Source organism: Conger conger, chromosome 13 (assembly GCF_963514075.1).
Source record: "Conger conger chromosome 13, fConCon1.1, whole genome shotgun sequence".
NCBI lineage: Eukaryota > Metazoa > Chordata > Actinopteri > Anguilliformes > Congridae > Conger > Conger conger.
In genome coordinates, this window is record NC_083772.1 from 10626586 (window position 1) to 10645036 (window position 18451).

At 52.6% G+C, this 18451-nt stretch overlaps 1 protein-coding gene across 7 annotated transcripts in view; it reads left to right on the forward strand.

Annotated features, from left to right (window-relative positions):
- Positions 1 to 18451, forward strand: part of stim1a (stromal interaction molecule 1a) — a 46144-nt gene that overhangs the window by 23938 nt on the left and 3755 nt on the right. For 5 of the 7 annotated variants that reach the window (XM_061217207.1, XM_061217211.1, XM_061217209.1 and 2 more), the window contains 5 exons: positions 7930 to 8107; positions 11767 to 11944; positions 14298 to 14465; positions 14563 to 14663; positions 14930 to 15162. In XM_061217207.1, the coding sequence (XP_061073191.1) occupies positions 7930 to 8107; positions 11767 to 11944; positions 14298 to 14465; positions 14563 to 14663; positions 14930 to 15162 (858 nt within the window). Of the gene's footprint in view, positions 1 to 7929; positions 8108 to 11766; positions 11945 to 14297; positions 14466 to 14562; positions 14664 to 14929; positions 16542 to 17586; positions 17668 to 18451 lie in introns of those variants that run through there. The other 2 variants (XM_061217214.1, XM_061217213.1) reach the window with 2 other exon arrangements.

Below are 18451 nucleotides of genomic sequence, written 5' to 3' on the forward strand. Positions count from 1 at the left end.
GGGGGTGAGCCACCTGCTTTCTATCTCTCAGCACTAACCCCTGGAATAGCTCCGGTCAGCAGGAGATTAACGGCACGGTTAATTTCAGCTCCTCTGTAATCGAGGATCCTGCGTGTCCTCTTCCTGCTTTCCGTGTCTCCTCCCGCCACAGACCGCTGCGGTGCTAGCGCGCTCGTTAGTCCCTCGTCACGGTGCCCTCGTTACGATGCGCATCTCATTAATGTCACCCGCCACCTGCTCGTAATGAGAACGCGCGGCCAGTTAAGCCCGTTCCCCCTGGAAACGGGGAGCGGCGTGTAACGGCCTACTGGTCACTGCCACGACTGCGGCGGCCAGGGGGGGCGGAGCTCCGGCGCGCTGCCGTTCTCATTGGCCCGTCAGTGTCGTCGCGGAAACCGCACCGTCACCTCCGAGCGCAGAACTGTGCCGATTTAAAACGCTCGCTTTCAGCACATTCCCCACACGGCTTCACGCTGCCGGGGTTGGAGGGGAGGGTTTGGCAGCACGTGCATGCAACGGAGTGTCTGTGTGGGGCTCACAAAATGTCAGCCAGCCCGTTCATGCTTTAACCCTTTAAAGTGTGAGATCACAAGGCTGTGATCGGGGCCTTCTGTTCTGAACATTCGAACGCTGATGCGGTCGTCGCTGCTGATAACAGAGTGCAATGGAGTTTGAGAGCTGTGACTTAGACCTTGAAGCATTCCAGGTGAACCCGTTAGGCAAACGGCCGTGGGAAAGGGAGAGAGTGGGCCACTGGCTGCGTGTCAGGCAGTGCGCAGTTTGTAGTTTCAGTTCTGCGTGCGCGTCGGCGTGGAAACCGCAGGGCCGTTAGGAGGTCGGGAGCCGGCCGTGTAGGCCGCAGCTGGCGGAGATGAGACAGCGCTCAGTATGCAGGGCACATGCCTCTGGTGCACTGAGAACCCCCGTCTCCTCCCTCTGGTGCACTGAGAACCCCCGTCTCCTCCCTCTGGTGCACTGAGAACCCCCACCTCCTCCCTCTGGTGCACTGAGAACCCCCACCTCCTCCCTCTGCCGCACTGAGAACCCCCACCTCCTCCCTCTGGTGCACTGAGAACCCCCACCTCCTCCCTCTGGTGCACTGAGAACCCCCACCTCCTCCCTCTGGTGCACTGAGAACCCCCACCTCCTCCCTCTGCCGCACTGAGAACCCCCACCTCCTCCCTCTGGTGCACTGAGAACCCCCACCTCCTCCCTCTGGTGCACTGAGAACCCCCACCTCCTCCCTCTGCCGCACTGAGAACCCCCACCTCCTCCCTCTGCCGCACTGAGAACCCCCACCTCCTCCCTGTGGTGCACTGAGAACCCCCACCTCCTCCCTCTGCCGCACTGAGAACCCTCACCTCCTCCCTCTGCCGCACTGAGAACCCCCACCTCCTGGTATGATGTGACTCCTGCTTTGTCCCCTGCAACTCTGGTCCTGACCCTGCAACCCCAGGGCTCAGGGTGGGTCTACCAGTAGTAGTAGGGTTGCCAGGTCATGCTCAAATTTCCCGCCCCAAAATCTGCTCAAAAGCCTTGAAACTTGCTCAAACGTAAATGTTCCATTTAGGTGTTTTAAATGGATTTAAATGGATCTTTACCTTCAATTCTGTACTATTAGAATGCTGTTCAGCGTTAGACACAGACTGTCTGGCGCAGCGGGGGAGGAGGGGGCAAGCAAGCACCCCCTCTCGCCAATATCTCCAAATTTGCCAAGTTTAATTAGTGTAAAAGAATTATAATAATAGATGTATATTTCTGTAATCAACACCTTTTTGCGGCAGTGTTGTGTTTTTCGACTGCGACTGGACTTTCAAAACGGCCCAATTTGGCATGAAAATGGCCCAACCTGGCAACACTTCCCCGTAGAGCCAGCAGAACAAGAACGCTTTGGGGCAGTCTGATGCTGATCGCTGTGGTTGTTGATGCAGTGTGTGTCCCTAACAGGAAACTGTCTTTGGCAGCTTTCTGTTTCCTGGCCACAGCAGCTTGGAGAAATGCGAGCGTTCGTGAGAACACTGTTCGCGAGAACACTGTTCGCTGTCATCTGGACCGCACCGATGTGTTGCTCTGTGTAGGTGGGGGATGGGGGGAGGTTTTTTTACACAATGGCCTTTTGAAAGCTGACACTGGGGGCATTTACGTGCTGCAAATGCATTTACATGAATGTATCTACACCCCGGAGGGGTGATGCCCGTTGGCAATTCTGCAAAAGTGTAAAGTACATCTCATGCAGATGTAATTCAAAATTCTTTACATCAGACATTAGCATAAAAGAACTGCAACATCGGTGTAAAAGCTAAATAAACGTGAAAGGTAAACAAGCATAATATCAAGCAAATGACAAACAACACAACGACTTTTCATCTTCCCGAATGGAGGCCTGTTTGCACCCCTACTAGAGTAGGTAGGTGTTGATTGTCAATGTGAAAAACCCACACATTGATGTAGGCGATACTATTCATTTGAAAACGAAAACTGCGTTTAAATTTGCTCTTCACATGCAGGTCGGTTTTATCAGTTCCACACCTTGTCTGTAAGGCTTCAGACTTCCTTATTGTGTTCATGGAGCCTCGTGTGGCAGTTAGGCACGTAGTCGATCCCTGCCCTGGAGTTCGGCAGGTTTGGCGGGTTCTGTTGCGCTGACGGAGTGGGGACTGTGTCTGCCTGCAGCCCCTGTGTTTCACAGCTGAGACTCTGTTCCTGTGTCAGACCCTGTGTTTCACAACTGAGACTCTGCTCCTGTGTTTCACAGCTGAGACTCTGTTCCTGTGTCAGACCCTGTGTTTCACAACTGAGACTCTGCTCCTGTGTTTCACAGCTGAGACTCTGTTCCTGTGTCAGACCCTGTGTTTCACAACTGAGACTCTGTTCCTGTGTCAGACCCTGTGTTTCACAACTGAGACTCTGTTCCTGTGTCAGACCCTGTGTTTCACAACTGAGACTCTGCTCCTGTGTTTCACAACTGAGACTCTGTTCCTGTGTCAGACCCTGTGTTTCACAACTGAGACTCTGTTCCTGTGTCAGACCCTGTGTTTCACAACTGAGACTCTGCTCCTGTGTTTCACAGCTGAGACTCTGTTCCTGTGTCAGACCCTGTGTTTCACAACTGAGACTCTGTTCCTGTGTCAGACCCTGTGTTTCACAACTGAGACTCTGTTCCTGTGTCAGACCCTGTGTTTCACAACTGAGACTCTGCTCCTGTGTTTCACAACTGAGACTCTGTTCCTGTGTCAGACCCTGTGTTTCACAACTGAGACTCTGTTCCTGTGTCAGACCCTGTGTTTCACAACTGAGAATCTGCTCCTGTGTTTCACAGCTGAGACTCTGTTCCTGTGTCAGACCCTGTGTTTCACAACTGAGACTCTGTTCCTGTGTCAGACCCTGTGTTTCACAACTGAGACTCTGTTCCTGTGTCAGACCCTGTGTTTCACAACTGAGACTCTGCTCCTGTGTTTCACAACTGAGACTCTGTTCCTGTGTCAGACCCTGTGTTTCACAACTGAGACTCTGTTCCTGTGTCAGACCCTGTGTTTCACAACTGAGACTCTGTTCCTGTGTCAGACCCTGTGTTTCACAACTGAGACTCTGCTCCTGTGTTTCACAGCTGAGACTCTGCTCCTGTGTTTCACAGCTGAGACTCTGCTCCTGTGTTTCACAGATGAGACTCTGCTCCTGTGTCAGCCCCTGTGTTTCACAGCTAAGACTGTGCCTGAGCGAGGCGCTGTACTGTGGGGGCAGCACCTCGAACCCTTCCCCCGCAGCGATGCGTCTGCTTGCTGTGAGCGGGACAGATGCGTAGATGCTCTGTCCCAGTTTGCCTGTGTGAATGTTCATATCTGAGTTAGCAGCCATATGGGTGTGTAAGGCCTGCATGCCTCTCGGTCACGTTTTTCTGACAGAAAGCCCAGTAAGCGAATAGCCACCTGAGCTATTTTAAATGGCCTATTGAAAGAGCTGTTTTAAATGACAAAAAAAGAGCCTTTTTAAATGGCCTCCATTGGCAAAAAGAAGAAAGAAAAAAAAGAAAGAGCCGTTGTAAACGGAGACGTTGGTGTCACACGTGATGTTTGCTCCACACCGAATGCTCTCAGCGCTGTGTTGCGTTTGTCAGGTGTCCCCTTCCATAATGGGGCCCGGTCCTCAGGGGCCCGTGAAGGGCCTCTTCGGGGCCCCTCCAGGTTAATTATGCAGCGTGAAGCCAGGGGGCCGAGCGAGAGAGCGAGCGAATAGAGGAGAAGGCAGAGAAGGGGAGGACGGTGGAGGAGAGAACGGGGGACGTCGGGGCCTGTGCCTGGCAGCTCCCTTTGTTGCGAGCGCGTTCAGACCGGCCCCAGCTGGCTCTCCCCACGGGGCGCGGCGCTGGAGGCGTGGTGGAGGCCTGGATGTGACAGCGTAGCTCCCGGGACACCTGTAACAATAACACACAGACCTCTGCTCCAGTAACCGCGCGCGCTCACGTGACAGACATTCACCGCGCTGAGACGGAAGAGGCTTGCCCCTGCACAGCTCTCACTGCGTAATCGCTGGTTAAACATGCTACTTTGGACTAAGGAAGCAGGCTTCAGATAACATGCTGACAAAGCAAAGCAGAAATCCACTTCAGTCAGTCTGAATCTGATAATATGTTCCTGTTCTTTTCCCGCAAACCTTTGTTTTTGCTTTGTCTGCCAGTGATGTAAGGGAAGTTGCAGTTTGACTTCCTAATAGAGATTTCCTTATTGCAAGCTGAATGCTAAGGGAGGTTTCTGTCTACTGTCATGTTCTGTCATTGTACTGGGTCCGTTCGACGTGTGCTCGTTGCTCGGATGAGTGTTGGTGGTTTATGAGGCGAGTTTCCCCCGCCATCGTTGTAAAAAAGGCTTTGAGTCACCAGCCGGTGAAGAAGGTGCTGTATAAATGCAGGGAGTTGTCTTCATCAGCCCCAGCGCTGATGGTGTTGTGACTCAGGCTGAATGGGCTCTCTTCAGCAGATGAAAACACGGTGGGCGTAATGATAGCTCTGCGGCGTCGGGGCGAATTGAGCGTGAAGACTGGAGTGGCGGGGGGTCTGTCCCTCTCCTCCTCCTCCTCCTCCTCCTCCTCCTGACTGCATGAGGCAGACACGGATTAGCCGCCGCCGTGTACCCTCCATCGCGTGTGGAGTTATTCCCGGCGCTCCGGGCTGTGCGTGAGTCGGGAAGTGTCGGGAGACGGACGGCGGCAGCTGGAGCGGAGGTATGAGCGGTTGTGGCAGTTGGCGGTGTGTCTTTCTGATGCAGAACGCGGTGTTGGGCTGTCCCGCGGAGCCGGGCACGCCGTTTACCTGCACGGCAGAACAGTCACAGCCGCCAGTGGGATCAACCGGCAACAGCGCGACCGTCCCGGCGGCCTGTAGCGTAGTGGTTAAGGTAAATGACTGGGACACGCAAGGTTGGGGGTTCGAATCCCTGTGTAGCCACAATAAGATCCGCACAGCCGTTGGGCCCTTGAGCAAGGCCCTTAACCCTGCGTTGCTCCAGGGGAGGATTGTCTCCTGCTTAGTCTAATCAACTGTACGTCGCTCTGGATAAGAGCGTCTGCCAAATGCCAATAATGTAATGTAATGTAATGTCCCGTTAGCCTGCAGTGGGGAAAAGGCGGTTTTAGAGGGCGGTGGGCTGTGAGTTCAGGCCTGGTGGGGCGCTCTAGTGGTAAGGGCGGTAGAGGGCTGTGAGTTCAGGCCTGGTGGGGCGCTCTAGTGGTAAGGGCTGTAGAGGGCTGTGAGTTCAGGCCTGGTGGGGCGCTCTAGTGGTAAGGGCGGTAGAGGACTGTGAGTTCAGGCCTGGTGAGGCGCTCTAGTGGTAAGGGCGGTAGAGGGCTGTGAGTTCAGGCCTGGTGAGGCGCTCTAGTGGTAAGGGCGGTAGTGGGCTGTGAGTTCAGGCCTGGTGGGGCGCTCTAGTGGTAAGGGCGGTAGAGGGCTGTGAGTTCAGGCCTGGTGAGGCGCTCTAGTGGTAAGGGCGGTAGAGGGCTGTGAGTTCAGGCCTATCAGGGGATCTCAGGCCTTTTTGAGGTTCCAAGGGGGAGCTGACTGTGCTGCTGTGACCTTCCTCCTCCATTTACCTCTCTCGTCTTCCTCAGACCTCACCCCGAACCAAAATGAAATATACTACAGTGTGTGGTAAAAGTGTACTAATATCATTATATCACACAGTTACGTGTGTATTGTAATACCTGAAATCTGGAATACATCTGTATATATGCCCATATATTAAGAGAGGTTCTGCAGCATATTTCCTGGTCTTGATAATATACTGCACTGTATGTCCCATTTGAGCGTTAGAATGCAGTAGAATGCAGCGAAGCAGGGTTTGTGAGTGAAGAGCTTGAAACAGGTTGCTGTCTCGCACATTGCTGTCTCTTCACAGGGTTCCAGGAGAAAGATGCTCGCTGCATTTTGAGCAGCTCTAGAACAGTCCATGAGTTTGGTGCTGCGGAGAGCCCTCGTATTAATTTAAACCGGGCTGTATTCTCACGGATGTATTCTTCTAACAGAACCGAATTCTAACATGGCCATATTCTAACATGACCGTATTGTTCTAACAGAACCGTATTCTGACATGACGATATTGTTCTGACAGAACCGAATTCTAATATTGCCATATTCTAATAGGGGTGTATTCGTCTAACAGAACCAAATTATTCTAACAGGACCGTATTCTAACCTGACCTGGGTCAAATCCGTAGTTGTTTTGGATTCAAATACATTCCTTTGCTGAATTGATCTTGCCTGGTGCAATTGAGCCGAACAAGAAGACCAGAAGGTGGGTTTTTCCACTTTTTTTGATTGATTCCAATACACCAGACAAGGTCAGTGTTGCAAAGTATTTGAATCCAAAGCAATTGCGTAATTAAGTAATAAAGTAATAAAACGTAATAAATACGAAATTAAAGTAATTACTTTATTGGGGTCACTTTATTGGGGTTACTTTAATGGGGTCAAATTCTAACAGGGCGGAAATCTACCGAGGATGTTTTCTTGCGGGGCCATGTCGGTTGGGCATATAAGTTGAAGTTTTGTCTGTGACGGGAGGAGGATGGTGGGTGAAGGAGGGGTCTTCAGAAACCCGTTCTGATTTCAGTGTGAAGGAGGGCCCGTGCTCGTCTTCCTCCGTCCCAGGCTGCACAGAGGACACGGGGCACTAAGGTGCTTTTGGATTCCTGGGTCTGGTGTAAATGTCACCCTCCCCCCCCCGTCCCGCCGCCCGCCGCCACCGGGGGGCGGTCACCGGCTGGAAATAGACGGCGCTAATCTGGTGTCATCTCCGTCTCTCTGTCCCCTCCGGTCTCTGATGGAAAGGGCTGGCTTTGTGGCCCGTGCCTCTTTAATATGCAGAGATGGCGAGAGGAGAAGAAAAAGAGAACAATAAGGATGGAAGATTTCTGGCCCCTCAGTGCCGTCATTGTACCGTTCTTGCATGGCCTTGTTGCTCGAGCGCAGATGTGATGTGTAGCCTGGCTTCGGGTAAAGGAACGCACTGTTGTGTGTGAGATGCTACGTCTGTGGTCACAGTGCTGTGCTGTGTGTGTGTGTGGGGGGTTTTACACTGCGGCTCAGTGTCCTGTCTGTACTGAGAAGAAGCTGCGTCAAGAACGATTGTGACTACATCTTCTTGTTGGAAAAAATGATGAACTTTTGACCGCAATTTTACCATTGACTTGACATGAAAAACGGATCTGACTTGCCTTTACTGGAGCCAACCACATCTCTCAGCACTCTCAACATGACCAGGGAATGTTTTGGCCGCTTTGTTTCGTATCTGTTTCATATCTGTATCTGTGTGTTTTACCGTAAATTAGCTTGCACTTGTACTCAAAATGGCCCTGAGAATGCCACCGAAGCAAGGTGACAACATGGAGCTGCGCTAATCATACCACTGTGTCTCTAAAACTCTCCTCTCCTCTCCTCAGTGAACAGACACAACCACGTGAAGGACTTCATGCTGGTGGTGTCCATCGTCATCGGCATGGGGGGCTGCTGGTTCGCCTACATCCAGAACCGCTACTCCAAGGACCACATGAAGAAGATGATGAAGGACCTGGAGGGCCTACAGCGGGCTGAACAGAGCCTCCACGACCTGCAGCAGAAGTGAGTGCCACCATTTTGGCTCTCTGACACCCGCCACGCAATATGCATGACAAGCGCGTCACACTGTATGTCACATTCGTTTGTTGTAATCCCTGCAACTGATCCGGACCGGTCCGGTTTTCTCAATGACGCCTCTCATGGATGCTGGTTAAGGTTGTTACCCTTGGGCTTTTGGGGTGGGAGGTTGGGTGGGGTGTGGGTGTCTTGCAGAGATGAAAAAGACAGTGTGTGGGTCTGTGTTCCACATTTCACTCGTTCAATGTTCGTTCAAACTGAAAGTAGATTTGAGATCGCCCTGTTGCCTGCAACGTGCTGTGCATTCAGGACTGTGCTTGTCTGACCCACATGGAGACAGGCCCTGGTGCTCTGGGTGTGGTGGCCAGCAGGAGTGTGAGAATCACCCTTCAGACACGAGGTGCACATCCTGAACTCAGGGCAGGGCTTCCTGCAGCAGCTGCCGGTTCCCCCGGGCGGGGAGGAGCTCTGTCTTTTCACTGTGTCTGTAAACTGACCGGAGGAGTCCGCGTTTCCGGTTTCAGTTCTGTACAGTTGCAGTGAGCGCACTCACCACATCGCTCAGGCAACCAGCAGGGATTTGGCTCTGCCTGCTGTTGCTGCTGCTTTGGCTCCAGATAACGAGACTAGAAGAATATTCGGTCATTTTGTAAACAGGAGCGAGAGTACTTATGTATTTATTTAGATGTTTTTTACACTGGAGATGGAGTCTCTGGCTGTACCGCCTCCCTCCCTCCCTCCCTCCCGAGCGCGGGGTTGAGCAGAGCGAGCCGTCCCTGGCGCTGCAGGTGGAAGTGAGGAGACGATGCGCTTCCTGCCCCTGCAGTCAGGGCGGCACCGGGGCGCACCTGTCCCCGGCCGGCAGCTGCCAGAGAGGCTTCTGGAAAGTGTGGCCTGCGGGGCCCCGCTGCTCATAGGCTGATGTGGGTCCGTCAAGTGCGCTGCTCATAACGCCTGCCTTCCCCCTGCCTGTCAAAAAATGAATTTACGACAACTTGGAACTTACAACATTTCTTAGAAATTCTTGATTTCTGCCGACTGATTTCCTCTTCCCAACGCGAATGATGTCACAATCCCTCTGACTCACTCAGACGGACGCGCAGTTGCCACATACCCAGTCACCACGCGCTCGCCACACGCACGGAAACTGATCGCTGATAGGCTCATTTCCTGTAGCCTCTCTGTAAATAGGCGCCGAAGGCTGCATTAGCTCAGTGATCTGTGGGAGTAGTTCACACACCGGGCCTCGCTCTCCGGTGGTTTCCTAACCTGCCGATAGGCCAGCGCTATGTCCCTCGCCTCGGACACCTCCAGTGCGATGCGTTTCCGGATTCTGGTCCGGCGTGTTCGGTTCTGGTGTGCGAAGGGCTCTTCAGCGGCTGGAAGTGCCGCAGGGCTGGCCTGAACGAGCCCCGTTTCCCTGTAGCTTTGGCAGCCGCTGGGTCTTGGCCGTGCCCCAGGCGAGCTCTGGAGGTGGAGGGGGGGCCGGGGCTGCGAGCAGGGCTGAGTCTGCGGAGGTGGGGACCGCACGGTGCTGAAGAGGCTCTTCCCACATCACTGAGCAGAGTCGGTGGAGACACAGAGCCGTGTTTCAGCACCAGGGAAGGAGCGGGAGAGAGAAGGCTCATGGGAGAACTGTATTATGTGATGTGGGGGTGTCGCCTATTGAGCTGGTATGAGCTGTTACCACATCCACTTCAGTCCACTTCCGTTCTCATGAGCCTGGGACTGGTGCAGCTGAGAACGGGAAAGAGAGAGATTCAGCGTAAAGATGGAACTCACGCAGTTGCATCAGCCGGCCATGAATAACCCCAGATAATTTGAGCACAAAGTGCACAACTAAAACAAATATGAAAATACAGAATAAACAAACAAACGGTACAGAATCAGTGATCACAACCTATCCATTGAAACTGGTTGCTATTAAAAAATTACTGCCAGAGCGAAAAGACTGAATGAAAGACTATTCTATTCTGGAAAATTGAAACTGAAACGCACGTTATCCTTTTCCAGTGAAAAATATTGTGAAATAATTCCTACTAAAACTTAGTGTTGAAATTCTAAGAAATGTTAGGAATATTGTTTTGGAAACAAACATGATGAGTGTGATGGGTGATGGGTGTGATGATGAGGTTGAGTCGGTTGGTTCTGTATTTTATGAGTGTGAGTCTGGTGAGTCTGGTGAGTCTGGTGAGTCTGGTGAGTCTGGTGAGTCTGGTGAGTCTGGTGAGTCTGAGTCTGGTGAGTCTGGTGAGTCTGATGAGTCTGATGAGTCTGATGAGTCTGATGAGTCTGATGAGTCTGATGAGTCTGATGAGTCTGAGGTTAATGCTGATGTCCCGGTACGGAGTGCAGCAGATGCAGCTGGTGCTAATCTCACTGCAGAGGTGCTCTGAATGGCAGAGGTCAGGGTAGGCTGTGCCAGGAGGAGCTGCATGCTCCCCCCCCACAGATCACCTTTCACAGGGGCTCCTTCAGCTCCGTGCCCTGCTTCTTCCAGCTCTGCCGTCTCTGCTGAGGGGGAAACTGGTGGCCCTCTGGTGGCGTGATGTGGTACTACAAGCGGCCCTAGTGATTTACTTGTGTGTGTGTGTGTGTGTGTGTGTGTCCCACTGTGTGACATGGGGAAAAAACTACTCTTGACTATATATAGTATGCGACTGATTGTTTTATAGGTGTTTTATTGTCTACTGTACGTATGTACGCACACACACATACTCACACACACTCATGTCTGTGCTTGTTGGTTTACATAAGCCCAAATGTATCGCTGCCATGGTTTCAATTTCCCCCTGTAAAGTTATCCCTTATCCCAGGTGCAGTCTCCGTAAATGTCAAAGAACAACCCTTTCCACTTTCCGTGCAGCTGCAGGAGTGACTGCTTATGAGCCCCAGCCCGTGCCCTAGTGAGTCGGCATTACACCGTGTGAGGCAGGAGAGAATGGTACCGCAGTTCCCCTGGCCTGTTGTCTGTCTTTATATAGTAATATCCCCGGCCTGCCTTGGATCACGTCTCGCGCCGGCCTGCCGAGCCACGCCCGGGGACACCGGATCCCCGATTACACGGAAACCAAATCCCAGAGCCGGTGTCAGTGCGCCCCGTCGCTCCGCCCGCCCGCCCCCCGCCCTGCCTGGTGTCCCAGGCTCACTGCGGGGGGCACACTTAATCTATTGTTTCCTGGGCAGCTCTGGAATTACGAGGTCTTTATCCCCCGCTGACCACCCGACACGTGGCCGGGCTCATGGCTGGAGCAGCAGCCCCCTGTGGGCTGAACCTGTGCGCTTCGGGACTCCTGTCCCAGAAAAAGGGCTCTTCCTGGTATGACACAGGTTTGCCCACGCGTAATATTTGGGGGACGGTAGGTTTGTGATTGCGGGGGCGTCAGGCTGTTGTGCTCTGTGTGACCTCAGCACAGGAAGCGGTGTAATCCCCTAAGCCCTGTGGCGGTAAGAGAGACATACCGAGCGCGTGATGGAGGCCCTGGGCTTAGAGTGAGGTCAGTCTCTCCGCGACGCTCTGGGAATGACCAGCGGGAATGCTGTGGAACAGGTGGAAGGGGCCGTCGGTGGCGGCGGTGGCGGCGGACGTCGTAGCCGTTCTCTCCCCTCACGGCCTCCCTCCCTCCCTCTCTCTCCCCCACCAGGCTGCAGATCGCCCAGGAGGAGCACCGCACCGTGGAGGTGGAGAAGGTGAACCTGGAGCAGAAGCTGAGGGACGAGATCAACTCGGCCAAGCAGGAGGCGCAGCGGCTGAAGGAGCTCCGCGAGGGCACGGAGAACGAGCTCAGCCGCCAGAAATACGCCGAGGAGGAGCTGGAGCAGGTGGGCTGAGAGGGGCGTGGTGGGGGGAGGAGCTGGGCAGGTGGGCTGAGAGCGGCGTGGTGGGGGGGGGAGGAGCTGGAGCAGGTGGGCTGAGAGGGGTGTGCTGTGGGGAGGAGCTGGAGCAGGTGGGCTGAGAGGGGCGTGCTGTGGGGAGGAGCTGGAGCAGGTGGGCTGAGAGGGGCGTGGTGGGGGGAGGAGCTGGAGCAGGTGGGCTGAGAGGGGCGTGGTGGGGAGAGGAGCTGGAGCAGGTGGGCTGAGAGGGGCGTGGTGGGGGGGAGGAGCTGGAGCAGGTGGGCTGAGAGGGGCGTGGTGGGGGGAGGAGCTGGAGCAGGTGGGCTGAGAGGGGCGTGCTGTGGGGAGGAGCTGGAGCAGGTGGGCTGAGAGGGGCGTGGTGGGGGGAGGAGCTGGAGCAGGTGGGCTGAGAGGGGCGTGGTGGGGGGAGGAGCTGGAGCAGGTGGGCTGAGAGGGGTGTGGTGTGGGGAGGAGCTGGGGCAGGTGGGCTGAGAGGGGCGTGGTGGGGAGAGGAGATGGGGCAGGTGGGCTGAGAGGGGCGTGGTGGGGGGCGGCGGGGAGGAGTGAGGGTGTGCTGGACAGGTTCTGAACAGGGGAGCAGCCGCAGAGAAACGGCCGAAAAGTAGGCAGCGGAGAATATTTAGGGTCAAGATCAGCTGGGAAAATGCAGAGCCAAGATCAGCTGAGAAAATGCAGAGCCAAGATCAGCTGGGAAAATGCAGAGCCAAGATCAGCTGGGAAAATGCAGAGCCAAGATCAGCTGGGAAAATGCAGAGCCAAGATCAGCTGAGAAAATGCAGAGCCAAGATCAGCTGAGAAAATGCAGAGCCAAGATCAGCTGAGAAAATGCAGAGCCAAGATCAGCTGAGAAAATGCAGAGCCAAGATCAGCGAAGAAAATTTTGAGCCAAGATCAGCTGAGACAAAAGTGGAGCCAAGATGAGTGTAAAAAAAATGTGAAGCCAAGATCAGCTGAGAAAATATAGAACCCTGACCAGGGGAGAGAATATCAACTTCTGAAATGTAGGGCCAAGATCAGCGGAGAAAAAGGTGGAGCCAATATCAACTTCTAAAAAATGATCTGATGATCAGCTGAAACTCAGTGGCGTGCAGGCTCAGTCAGTAGGAGCTCCCCCGTTGTACCGGTGTGATTGGGGAATATTGACTGCCAGGTGAAATGGGTGTAGGGCTGTACGGTTGATTCCCAGCTCTGATGGGCACATTCCATGCACACAGGCCTGCAGGAGTCTCATGGATGACCCTGAGCTCTCAAGCGCAACCAGAGTTCCTGTTTATTCCATTCCCACTAGGTGGGGATGCACGGTGGGAGTATACTGTGGAGGTTTAATGGGTGTGATGGAAACCAGACCAAACAGAAAATGGGCTTGTCTTGAAGGCTGAATAAGCTGTGGTGGTTCCTCACCTCGGTGCTCCTGTAGCAGCCCTGCTTGTGTGCACTGTGGATCTAAGAGGCTGTGCCCTCAGGGGCAGCGAAAAACCCTGTGCTAGTGGTACAAGCTTCAGGTTCAGGTGATGATTCTCTCGGGCTTTTAATGGGTTTCGCCCCATGAATCGCATGTGAAACGGTCGCAGTGGCCGTGCGGGAAGGTGGCGTTCCCGAGCGTTTCTCACCCGGACGCTGAGCAGTTCTGGCCGTAATGCTGCTGCTTGTTCTTCCAGAGAGTGCACTCCTCTTGTCCGCCACTGCAGGGGTGAGTAAGGCTGGCCTTTTCTCTCCCCAGCACTTACCAGTCCGGATAGCATTCCCTCCACCATCACTTGAGACTGTGTCCCTAACCCTCTACACTCAAACAGTGTTCCCACCCCCGCCACTCAGACTAAACCTGCACTGAGAATGCCGTCTTGCCCCAGACACCTAGATTAAGCTTCCTTATTTACGGTGCTGCCACCAATGATGCTCAAGCTCCTACGGAGCTCCTACCCCTACAGTGAGACGGTGTTTCTGCCCTCAATCCTGGGGACTAAAGTTACAAACACCGACGATCTGTGGCTAAAGCTGCACCGAGTTCTTACCCTGAGTAATGCACTTGAGTATGATCAGACCGAGTACCCTCCACTCTCATCGTGTTCTTAGAGCTGAGAGGCTGCCTTCAGCGTAGCGTCTTGGTTAACCTGCCATAGCGAGGCATTCACTCCCACAGGCTGGGGTGCTAATCATGCAGGATCAAGTATCTCTGAAGAAAAGAAGATAATAACCTTACACACCCTGCCCCAACCTTGTGTCCTGTACTGCAATTACTCCACCCCCTACCCCCTACCCCCCCCCCCCACCCCACCCCACCCCTTCTGCTCATTCTGCCTCCTGGGACTCTCCACCACAGGTGCGCATGGCCCTGAAGAAGGCAGAGAAGGAGCTGGAGTCGCGCTGCAGCTGGTCCCCACCGGAGGCTCTCCAGAAGTGGCTGCAGCTCACCCACGAGGTGGAGGTGCAGTACTACAACATCAAGAAGCAGAACGCCGAGCGCCAGCTCCTGGTGGCCAAAGAGGGGGTGAGGATCTGCCCGGGTGGGGGGGACGGTGGGACCTTGTGTCCCCAGAGCCTGTGTGACCCCCCTCGTTTGTTGTTCTTGGTGTGACCCCTCTCAGGCGGAGAAGATCAAGAAGAAGAGGAACACGCTCTTCGGAACCTTCCACGTGGCCCACAGCTCCTCGCTGGACGACGTGGATCACAAAATACTGGCGGCCAAGTGAGCATCGCTTATCTCTCGCACCCGATTGGACATTCACACAAAAAGTGTGGCGACACACCGGACCCACCTGACTAACTGTTCTTCTCTCTCTTTCCTCCCTGACTCCTCTTCACTTTCTGCCTCCGAATTCAACCTGCATCTAACCTAATCACACCTCTCCCGCTGTCCTCATCATTCTTTCACTCGCTCTTTCTCTCCCTGTACTTCAATTCTCCGTCCCTTCTTCTCGTTCTCTCCCTCCCCTTGCTCCCCCCCCTCTCCAGGCAGGCCCTCGGGGAGGTCACCGCCGCCCTGAGGGAGCGGCTCCACCGCTGGCAGCAGATAGAGCTTTTGACGGGCTTCACGGTGGTGAATAACCCAGGCCTGCCGTCGCTGGCCTCCGCCCTCAACGTGGACCCCAGCTTCATGGGGGGCCGGGCCACGCCCCAGCACTTCCTCATGTCCGAAGACATGGACGACATGGATGAGGACATCATCGCCCCCGCAAGCCTGCAATGTAAGGGCTCGCCGCAGTCCGCCGGGGATGGTGGGGCGCCTAGAAAGAGCTCCAAAGGGCTCCTCGGGCGAGCCAAAAAGCCCGTGTCCTGAGGAGAGGCCAGCCCCTGTCCCAGCCTTCCCGCAAACTGTGCCCCCCTGACGCAGGAGGAGTTTCAGGTTTAGTGGCTCTGGTCCAAAAATATTTTGCACACCAAAAAAAATCTGGGAACTGTAATGTTAGCTAGTTTTTTTTAAATGACATTTTCTGAGGAATGGTCTTTTTTTTTCTTTTTGTTATTCTTTGGGGGAATATATAAGGATTATTCTCCTCTTGGGAGGGCAGCTTGTGGACTGTTCTGAGCATGGCTGTTCTTCTTTGGAAAAGGCAGTGGGACAGAACAGAATACAGTACATTCACTTGTGTTTGCAGCCATTTCTTTGTCTGCTCATAGTGTCAGGATATTACCACTGGAGTTCAGTTCACTCTAGCCAAGGGACTGCAGAAAGGACACCCAGGAACGGATTGATACTGTGCATGACGAAAATATTGTGGCTTCTACGTTCTGCGCGGGCTGTGTTTGAGTGGGGGAACACTGTCTTTGTCCCTAACTGCTGCCGCTGTAATCTCTTGGAGCTTTTCCCAGGTCTATTACAGGATTGAACAAGCCCTGATGTCTGTGTGTAATTTGTGTATACTAAAATGGCTTTTTGCAGGTTGAATTATGAAAAGGACTGCTTAGGTTAGCGTTTCAGGTGATTTATGGAGTCATTAGCACTGCTTGCAGGAAGGAAACCTCAGAAGAACCTGTGGGACTGTACAAAACAAAATCCATCATTTTAGGAGCTAATGTACTCCTTAAATGTCAAATTAAAAGTCTAATTGTATTTTGTTTAAAAATGTCCTGTTGCTGGTCCAATTCAATATGTGCATGTATTTTGACACAGGAAACAAAGCAGGAATATATTCCTCTTTCCTTTCACAAAGCTGTAAAAACAAGATTTCTGGATTTTATTGGCTCTGGGGTAGGGTCTTCATATTTGGGTGTTTTCTCTTGCCTGTTTCTAAATTTATTTGTTGATTTTCACTAAACGCCCCTCACCATGAATCAAGATGATCCTGGTTTCATCAGTGTGGAAGTTACTGCTGTAGCACTCTCAATAAATCCAGCGGGCCTCGCTGTTGGCATTTGTGAATGAGAGCATGTTCCCGCTAGTCCGCTGCAGGTGGCCGTGATCATGATTGAGTACACTGACTGTCAGGCACAGTGGGCTAAATCCAGCAGCAGTCTGTAATGGCCGAATCCAGGCCGTCTGCCTGGAAACCACGACACCCAGAAGGTGAGGTGCAGGATTGGAAACCACACAAGCAATAAAAATTGTGTTTTCATCGGGAAAAACCGTTACGTCTCCCCGAGCGTTTTTATTGTTCCTCCTGACCCTGCTGCTGCTGAAGTGCGTTGCGGTTCAGAAACGGCTGCGTTTCCTGTCTGGATCTTCTCCACTTCCTCTTTCTGGCTTTTCAATATGGGATGTTTCCGCTGGTGATTTGTACCCCTTGGGTGATATGACACCACCTCTCCGCCCTTGATTACATTGAATCCTGGTGCATTTTCCAAAATGTATTGTTCAGGTTATATTTCCAAACTAGGCAGCTTTCTGCTTCTCATTACATTTTTGAGAGGCCTGCTCATAATTGCTGTACCAAGAAGTGCACTATCTATATACATCTTTGTCCAGTCTCATCCAAATTCAGTTGAAATGCTTCTGTGTGGTTGTCCCTTTGGACAAACGCATTTTTTTTCTTGATTTATCTTAGTGGACTCCATAGCTTTTATTTAAAGTTATTGCCATACATTTTTGTCACCATGTAGAAATTGCATATATCTTTATATGTACCCTGAATAGTCAGGTGTGTTCTATTGCTTTCTTATTGCTGTATAAGAGAGCTTTCATTATGTGGTCTTAATTCTAGGCTTTTGTTTGCCTTTGGAGTCTTGCTTGCTGCAATAACAGGTATATGTAACAGTTACGGTATATGGCCAAGTTACGTACACAGACATGCAGCAAGAGTGAAGACTATTACCAAAAGGATCAAAATGGTAGTTCTAACAGTGTACTACTCGTAGAGTTTATTTCATAGGAGATTGTTGCCAGTAACACAGCCTCCTCTGCAGACCAGGCCTTACCGCTTTTGTATAGAATGGGGAGGGTGGGGGGGAGACGTAATTCTGCTCAACTGGTTGCTGCCATTTTAGAAAAAAAAAAGTGACTTGTCAAGGAGAAAGGAGAAGAGGAACTAAATTCCTTACAGGCGTTGTGGCAAGCATAGGCTTTGTTTAAATACAAGTTTTGTAACAAACCCCCCCCCCTTCCCCCTTCCCTCTCTTGTCCCACCCACTTTGTTGCCTCTGACCGGTCCTGCCACGGGATTGGCCAACTCCAGACGCCGCCTGGCTAACGGACCGCCGAGTGAGCGACCTCTGGTCCCTCAGCTCCGACTGCCACTCCCTGCGGAAATACTCCGGTTCGGCTGCTGTTCATGCGTCCTCTCCTCCCTTAACCCGCCGCCACCTCTTAATCTCCCTCCAGCTACTCCCGGGCGGGTGGGGGGGGGGGGGGGTAGGGTGGGGTGGGCTGAGGTGGGCTGAGAGTCAGAGGAGGAGAAGCACAACCATCTCACACTTTTGTCTACTAATCTCCAGTCTCTTTCTTCCAGCTGTGAAATGTTTCTAGGCTGAGCTTTCCTCTTGCTATACATCACTGAGATCACCCTGTCGCTCACCTCGAACTAACCTTTCTGACAGAGCCACAGTCCCTCCCTCGTGTCAGTGGGCCTTGTTTAGCCTTGAAAAAACTCAATTTCCCAGGGTGCCTCTCTGGAGAACAGCGAGGTGCTGTTCAATAAACTGATGAATAGTTAGTAAATGGTTAAATTCGTTTTTCCCAAGTCTCCTCGGAGGCTCAAAATGGACACTCCAGCACAGGACGATCAGTGCACAGCAAAAATGGCACAACATTCATTTTTCATTAATGCAGTCTTTTTTTAAATTGATACACAAATAGACTAGGTGTTTGGATGAGGTCTTGTCCAGCATCATCTCCTGACTGCACTTTTGGGACTGTACAGAAGATGGCGTGCCTTCTCTCCAGCTTACAGAAACGGAACAGGAGGGATTAGGTGTGTTTTGTCACTCAGTGCATCACCCTTTTATAACAGGTCAGTTTTTATAGTCTTACACCTTACCCCTTTATCGTCTCACCACCAGCACTTAACTTTATTTTTTTTGTATAACTTTATTTATTTTTTT